This window comes from Mustelus asterias, unplaced genomic scaffold (assembly GCF_964213995.1).
Source record: "Mustelus asterias unplaced genomic scaffold, sMusAst1.hap1.1 HAP1_SCAFFOLD_409, whole genome shotgun sequence".
In the NCBI taxonomy this organism is placed as follows: domain Eukaryota; kingdom Metazoa; phylum Chordata; class Chondrichthyes; order Carcharhiniformes; family Triakidae; genus Mustelus; species Mustelus asterias.
Genome location: NW_027590364.1, coordinates 328,538 through 336,280, shown reverse-complemented (window position 1 = coordinate 336,280; position 7,743 = coordinate 328,538). Strand labels below are relative to the sequence as shown.

At 53.9% G+C, this 7,743-nt stretch overlaps 1 protein-coding gene across 1 annotated transcript; it reads right to left on the bottom strand.

The window, feature by feature from the left end:
• Positions 1-310: 310 nt before the first annotated feature.
• Positions 311-6,140, bottom strand: LOC144486593 (basic leucine zipper transcriptional factor ATF-like). Its single transcript, XM_078204641.1, has 3 exons — positions 5,820-6,140; positions 3,630-3,734; positions 311-888 (listed from the first exon to the last, which is right to left on the bottom strand). Exons 1-3 carry the CDS (start codon positions 5,925-5,927, stop codon positions 670-672), a joined length of 432 nt encoding a protein of 143 aa, XP_078060767.1. The 5' UTR covers positions 5,928-6,140; the 3' UTR covers positions 311-669.
• Between the last annotated feature and the right edge of the window lie 1,603 nt (positions 6,141-7,743).

Below are 7,743 nucleotides of genomic sequence, written 5' to 3'. Positions count from 1 at the left end.
AAACCGTCCCCACCCTGGGAGACACAAATCACTCCCCCACCCACCCCCGAGCTCTGAGCACCCCCCCCCCCCCCCACACCCCCCCCCCCCCCCCCCCCTCTCCCTTTCCCTTCCCCTCACTGAGCCCTCAGCCAAGCACGGGCTGACTCTCGGGGTCTCGCTCCAGTGAGGGGAGGAGCTGATTAAAAGAACGGTTTCGCTTCACAGCCGACGGGAGTTCAAAAGACGCGGAGGGTTGGGCGTACACGTTCGCACATTTCACGTGGTCTCTGCTTCCCCCCCCCCCCCCCCCCCCCCCCCCCCGCCCAACCATCGCCCAAGGGCTCGAGAAATTGTCCGACGTCACAGCGGAAACATCAGGGCGCTCCGCAGACACGCCAACCCCGCGTTGGAGAAAGGAAAGCGGGCTCCGGTCGCTGTCAGGGGCGTCCTGAGGCCGTGCGGGGGTTGCTACGTCAATGCATCTCAAAATGGGGGAGGGGTGCGTTGTCAAGCTCCGCGTTTCAGGCCCGCACAAGATGGCGGTCGGACGCCGGAGGGCACCAAAACCCGTCTGCCGCTGAATTGTGCCCTTGGCCAGGAGGAGGAGAAGGCAGTAAATTGTCCCCACCTCTCCGAACCCCGCACCCCCACCAGCGCCCCCCGACACAATGCCTCTCTCGGGGTGGCCTAGTAGGTCACGAGTTCCATTTCCCGCCAGTCCTCGGACAGATAATCGGCCAACTCGATCTGCTGTTTGCCCAGGAGGGGGGCCCCGGTGCCAGTGCCCAGCATGGCGCACTGCGGCTCATGTTGCTGCACCACTTGGTTCCACTGCTTCAACTCCTCCCTCAGGTTCTGAATCTCCTTCTTCAGCGAAGCGTTCTCCCTCTCCAGCTGCTCGTATTCCTGAGGGGGCCAAGGGGAAAAATGAGGTCAGGCTGGTCGCCCAGAGGGATAGCACTTAGAGCCGCAAACCCGCGACTGGGGGCCTTCTCCATCGCCCGCTCCTGCATCTATCTGCGCATTCTGGGGGTACTGCGCCAGTCTGACGTGGAACGCAATATTTATCAATCCTAGCGAGTACTGAAATTTTGTTTTTATTCATCCGTGGGACATGGGCGTCGCTGGCTGGGCCCAGCATTTATTGCCCATCCCTAGTTGCCCCTTGGAGGGCAGTTGAGAGTCAACCACATTGCTGTGGCTCTGGGTAAGGACGGCAGATTTCCTTCCCTAAAGGGAACCAGATGGGTTTTTCCCACAATGGGTCATCAGTAGATTCTTAATTCCAGATATTTTTTTATTGAATTCAAATTCCACCATCTGCCGTGGGCAGGATTCGAACCCGGGTCCCCCAGAACATTAGCTGAGTTTCTGGATTAATAGTCTTAGTGATAATGCCACCAGGCCATCGCCTTCCCCTAAAGGGGTGTGAAAGACAGAGAGGGTGCACCCGTGCCATAGGGACGGCAGCTGGTACGAGAACGCAGTTCACCCACCACCTTCTCGAGGGAGGTTCACCAGAACGTTCCTGGGAATCAAAGGCTTGACGTATGGGCGGCATGATGGCACAGTGGGTTGGCACTGCTGCCTCACAGCGCCAGGGACCCGGGTTCAATTCCCGGCTTGGGTCACCATCTGCCCGTTCTCCCCGTGTCTGCATGGGTTTCCTCCGGGTGCTCCGGTTTCCTCCCACAGAAAGAGGTGCAGGTGAGGTGGATTGGCCATGCTAAATTGCCCCTTAGTGTCTGAAGATATGCAGGTTAGGTGGATTAGCCATGCTAAATTGTCCCTTAGTGTCTGAAGATATGCAGGTTAGGTGGATTGGCCATGCTAAATTGCCCCTTAGTGTCCAAAGATGTGCAGGTTAGGTGAACTGGCCATGCTAAATTGCCCCTTAGTGTCCAAAGATGTGCATGTTAGGTGGATTGGCCGTGCTAAATTGCTCCTTAGTGTCCAAAGATGTGCAGGTTAGGTGGATTGGCCGTGCTAAATTGCCCCTTAGTATCTGAAGATGTGCAGGTTAGGTGGATTGGCCATGCTAAATTGCCCCTTAATGTCCAAAGATGTGCAGGTTAGGTGGATTGGCCATGCTAAATTGCCCCTTAGTGTCTGAAGATGTGCAGGTTAGGTGAATTAGCCATGCTAAATTGCCCCTTAGTGTCCGAAGATATGCAGGTTAGGTGGATTAGCCATGCTAAGTTGCCCCTTAGTGTCCAAAGATGTGCAGGTTAGGTGGATTGGCCGTGCTAAATTGCCCCTTAGTGTCCAAAGATGTGCAGGTTAGGTGGATTGGCCGTGCTAAATTGCCCCTTAGTATCTGAAGATGTGTAGGTTAGGTGTATTGACCATGCTAAATTGCCCCTTAATATCCAAAGATGTGCGGGTTAGGTGGATTGGCCATGCTAAATTGCCCCTTAGTATCTGAAGATGTGCAGGTTAGGTGGATTGGCCATGCTAAATTGTCCCTTAGTGTCCAAAGATGTGTAGGTTAGGTGGATTGGCCATGCTAAATTGCCCCTTAGTGTCCAAAGATGTGCAGGTTAGGTGGATTGACCATGCTAAATTGCCCCTTAATGTCCAAAGATGTGCAGGTTAGGTGGATTGGCCATGCTAAATTGCCCCTTAGTGTCTGAAGATGTGCAGGTTAGGTGGATTAGCCATGCTAAATTGCCCCTTAGTGTCCGAAGATATGCAGGTTAAGTGGATTAGCCATGCTAAATTGCCCCTTAGTGTCCAAAGATGTGCGTATTAGGTGGATTGGCCGTGCTAAATTGCCCCTTAGTGTCCAAAGATGTGCAGGTTAGGTGGATTGGCCGTGCTAAATTGCCCCTTAGTATCTGAAGATGTGTCGTTTAGGTGGATTGACCATGCTAAATTGCCCCTTAATATCCAAAGATGTGCGGGTTAGGTGGATTGGCCATGCTAAATTGCCCCTTAGTATCTGAAGATGTGCAGGTTAGGTGGATTGGCCATGCTAAATTGTCCCTTAGTGTCCAAAGATGTGTAGGTTAGGTGGATTGGCCATGCTAAATTGCCCCTTAATGTCCAAAGATGTGCAGGTTAGGTGGATTGGCCATGCTAAATTGCCCCTTAGTGTCTGAAGATGTGCAGGTTAGGTGGATTAGCCATGCTAAATTGCCCCTTAGTGTCCGAAGATATGCAGGTTAAGTGGATTAGCCATGCTAAATTGCCCCTTAGTGTCCAAAGATGTGCGTATTAGGTGGATTGGCCGTGCTAAATTGCCCCTTAGTGTCCAAAGGTGTGCAGGTTAGGTGGATTGGCCATGCTAAATTGCCCCTTAATATCCAAAGATGTGCGGGTTAGGTGGATTGGCCATGCTAAATTGCCCCTTAGTGTCCAAAGATGTGCAGGTTAGAGGGATTAGCGGTGTAAATTCCCTGGAGTACAGGAATAGGGCCTGGGTGGGATTGTTGTCAGTGTAGACTTGATGGGCCGAATGGCCTCCTCCTGCACTGTCGGGATTCTATGAAAACTTTGACCTGCGCAGGGAGGCTGGATGGCCCTCTCCTCACCCACCCCCCCCCACCCCCCGACTCGCTGATTGTGGTGGAGGCTGCAACCCAAAGTGGTCCAAACCAGCAGCCAAGGGGAGAACTTGGTTCGAACCCCGTTGCCGATGCTCCTACCTGGTGCAGGATGTCCGCTCGCTGTGTCTGCTTCTGCCGACTCTTCTGGGCGGCAATCCGGTTCTTCTCCCGTCGCCGGAGCTTTTTATCATCTCCTTCATAATCCTGCAACGGGTCCGGAGAAAGGTCAGTGATCAGAGGAGTGCGGCAACGCTCACTTCCCCTCCCCTCCCTCCCCAGACAGATACCCAGCGTTGCCAATGTGCTATTCTTTCCATAGGCAGCAGGTTCGAACCCCACCACGGTAGGGAGTGGAATTTAAATTGATTGAATAAAATCTGGAACTGTAAAGCCAGTTTCGGTTATGGGGCAACCATGACAACTATTATCGATTGTCGTTAAAAAAAAACCCATCTGGTTCACTAAGAGGGAAGGAAATCTGCCGTCCTTACCCCGGTCTGGCCGACATGTGACTCCAGAGCCACAGCAATGTGGTTGACTCTCAACTGCCCTCTGAAATGGGCCAAGCGAAACACTCAGTTCAAGGGTGTTTGGTTTGGGCAAATAATGTGTGGGTCAATACTGACCCTCCGACAATGCGGCACTCCCTCAGCACTGACCCTCCGACAATGCGGCACTCCCTCAGTACTGACCCTCCAACAGTGCAGCACTCCCTCAGCACTGACCCTCCGACAATGCGGCACTCCCTCAGTACTGACCCTCCAACAGTGCAGCACTCCCTCAGCACTGACCCTCCGACAATGCGGCACTCCCTCAGTACTGACCCTCCAACAGTGCGGCACTCCCTCAGCACTGACCCTCCGACAGTGCGGCACTCCCTCAGCACTGACCCTCCGACAGTGCGGCGCTCCCTCAGTACTGACCCTCCGATAGTGCAGCACTCCCTCAGTACTGTCCCTCTGACAGTGCGGCACTCCCTCAGCACTGACCCTCCGACAGTGCACATCTCTACAGTGCAAAAGGAGGCCCTTTGGCCCATCGAGTCTGCACCGACCACAATCCCACCCAGGCCCTACCCCCATATCCCCACATATTTACCCACTAATCCCTCTAACCTACGTATCTCAGGACACTAAGGGGCAATTTAGCACGGCCAGTCAACCTAACCCGCACATCTTTGGACTGTGGGAGGAAACCGGAGCACTCGGAGGAAAACCCACGCAGACACGGGGGGGGGAGAACATGCAGACTCCGCACAGACAGTGACCCGAGGCTGGGAATCGAACCCGGGTCCCTGGCACTGTGAGGCAGCAGTGCTAACCACTGTGCCACCGTATTTGCCTGATGTGTGTCAATTCTGTCCCCAAAGGAGTGGATAGCAGGCTTTTAACACACACATCTTCTCGCCTACCAAACCCAGTACTGAGGGAGCACTGCACTGTCAGAGGGTCAGTGCTGAGGGAGTGCCGCACTGTCGGAGGGTCAGTACTGAGGGAGCGCCGCACTGTCAGAGGGTCAGTACTGAGGGAGTGCCGCACTGTCAGAGGGTCAGTACTGAGGGAGTGCCGCACTGTCAGAGGGTCAGGACTGAGGGAGTGCCGCACTGTCAGAGGGTCAGTACTGAGGGAGTGCCGCACTGTCAGAGGGTCAGTACTGAGGGAGTGCCGCACTGTCAGAGGGTCAGTGCTGAGGGAGTGCTGCACTGTTGGAGGGTCAGTACTGAGGGAGTGCTGCACTGTTGGAGGGTCAGTACTGAGGGAGCACCGCACTGTCGGAGGGTCAGTACTGAGGGATAGCTGCACCGTCGGAGGGTCAGTGCTGAGGGAGTGCCGCACTGTCAGAGGGTCAGTGCTGAGGGAGTGCCGCACTGTCAGAGGGTCAGTACCGAGGGATCGCCAGACTGTCGGAGGGTCAGTACTGAGGGAGCGCCGCACTGTCAGAGGGTCAGTACTGAGGGAGCGCCGCTCTGTCAGAGGGTCAGTACCGAGGGATCGCCGCACTGTCGGAGGGTCAGTACTGAGGGAGCGCTGCACTGTCAGAGGGTCAGTACTGAGGGAGTGCCACACTGTCAGAGGGTCAGTACTGAGGGAGCGCCGCACTGTCAGAGGGTCAGTACTGAGGGAGTGCCGCACTGTCAGAGGGTCAGTACAGAGGGAGTGCCACACTGTCCCCACTCACCAAACTGCCTCCCCCCCCCCCCCCCCCACCTCCAGATCAGGGGGGGTGGAGTAACTATTCCAACACAGAGAAAGTTTGAGGAGAGAGAGAGAGAGAGAGAAAGACTGTTACCTTTTCAGAATTCTGGCTGGAATCATCCGTTTCAAATTCAGGGGAGTACTCCAGGAATGTGGCCATATCAGCCAGGCTGGAGGGTGAGGAAAAGTTTGGAAACTTCATAAAACTTCCAAAGTGGGGGTGAGCAGGGGGGCAAACACACACATACACACAGTTGCAGAGAAGGGCAAACTCTCCCTTTCTAAGCGCAGCAGACTGCGAGCTGTCACTTTAGTGTTCTCTGTGTGTGTGTGTGTTTGCAAAGAAAACCAACAACAGCAGCCCCAGAACTTCCCTTTATAGGAATTTCTCTTAAGTTTCGCTTTATTGTAAGCCTTACCCTCAACCACTGAGAGGAAAAGATTGGATGTGTTCATTGCAGAGAAGTCACATGGCTGGGAAAGTCCCAGCCCTTCCCTCCCCCCGGGTTCAGCTCTTGTGATTTTTACATCTGATTGTGTGTGTTGTGTGTGTGTTTTAAAACTTCTCAAGCACTGGCCACTTACAACCACCCCCGCTCTGAGTCGCAAAGAGTGGCGAAAAGATAAAATTACTTTTTTTTCTCCCCCCCTCCCCCACACCCCTGTTGAATTGTGCAAGAGGCGAAGATCAAATCCTGGAAGTCAAACCCAGCGTTTTCGTTCTATATTTATCTCGAAAAATACACGTTATCAGTTCTAGGCTGTTTCAGATCAGGTTCTGGCTGCTGGAGGAACTAATAAAGCATCTTTCTGTACTGGTAAAACAGCCTAAATGTTCCTCTTTGCAGTCAATCAGGTTCAAAGATGTGTAGGTTAGGTGGATTGGCCATGCTAAATTGCACCTTAGTGTCCAAAGATTATAGAATTTTTTTTTAATTATAGAAACCCTACAGTGCAGAAGGAGGCCATTCGGCCCATCGAATCTGCACCGACCACAATCCCACCCAGGCCCTACCCCCACATATTTACCCACTAATCCCTCTAACCTACGCATCAGGACTCTAAGGAGCAATTTTAACCTAGCCAATCAACCTAACCCGCACATCTTTGGACTGTGGGAGGAAACCGGAGCACCCGGAGGAAACCCACGCAGGCACGAGGAGAATGTGCAAACTCCACACAAACAGTGACCCGAGCCGGGAATCGAACCCGACACCCTGGAGCTGTGAAGCAGCAGTGCTAACCACTGTGCTACCGTGCCGCCCAAAGATGTGCAGGTTCGGTTGATTGGCCATGCTAAATTGCCCATTAGCGTCCAAAGATGTGCAGGTTAGGTGGATTGACCATGCTAAATTGCCCCTTAGTGTTCAAAGATGTGTGGGTTAGGTTGATTGGCCATGCTAAAAGCCCCTTAGTGTCAGGGGGACTAGCAGGGTAAATATATGGGGTTATGGGGATAGAGCCTGTGTGGGATTGTGGTCGGCGCAGGCTCGATGGGCCGAATGGCCTCCTTCTGCACTGTAGGGACTCCATGCTCAGTGTGGCAACCAAGGGTTACGGGGAAAGGGCGGGAGAGCGGGCGTGAGGAATGTCATTGGAGCAGCCATAATCCGGTTGAATGGCAGAACAGGCTCGAGGGGTCGTGTGGCGACTAGGGGGATTTTCACAGTAACTTCATTAGGGCGGCACGGTAGCACAGTGGTTAGCACTGCTGCTTCACAGCTCCAGGGTCCTGGGTTCGATTCCCGGCTCGGGTCACTGTCTGTGTGGAGTTTGCACATTCTCCTCGTGTCTGCGTGGGTTTCCTCCGGGTGCTCCGGTTTCCTCCCACAGTCCAAAGATGTGCGGGTTAGGTTGATTGGCCAGGTTAAAAATTGCCCCTTAGAGTCCTGGGATGCGTAGGTTAGAGGGATTAGTGGGTAAATATGTGGGGGTAGGGCCTGGGTGGGATTGTGGTCGGTGCAGACTTGATGGGCCGAATGGCCTCCTTCTGCACTGTAGGGTTTCTATGATTCATT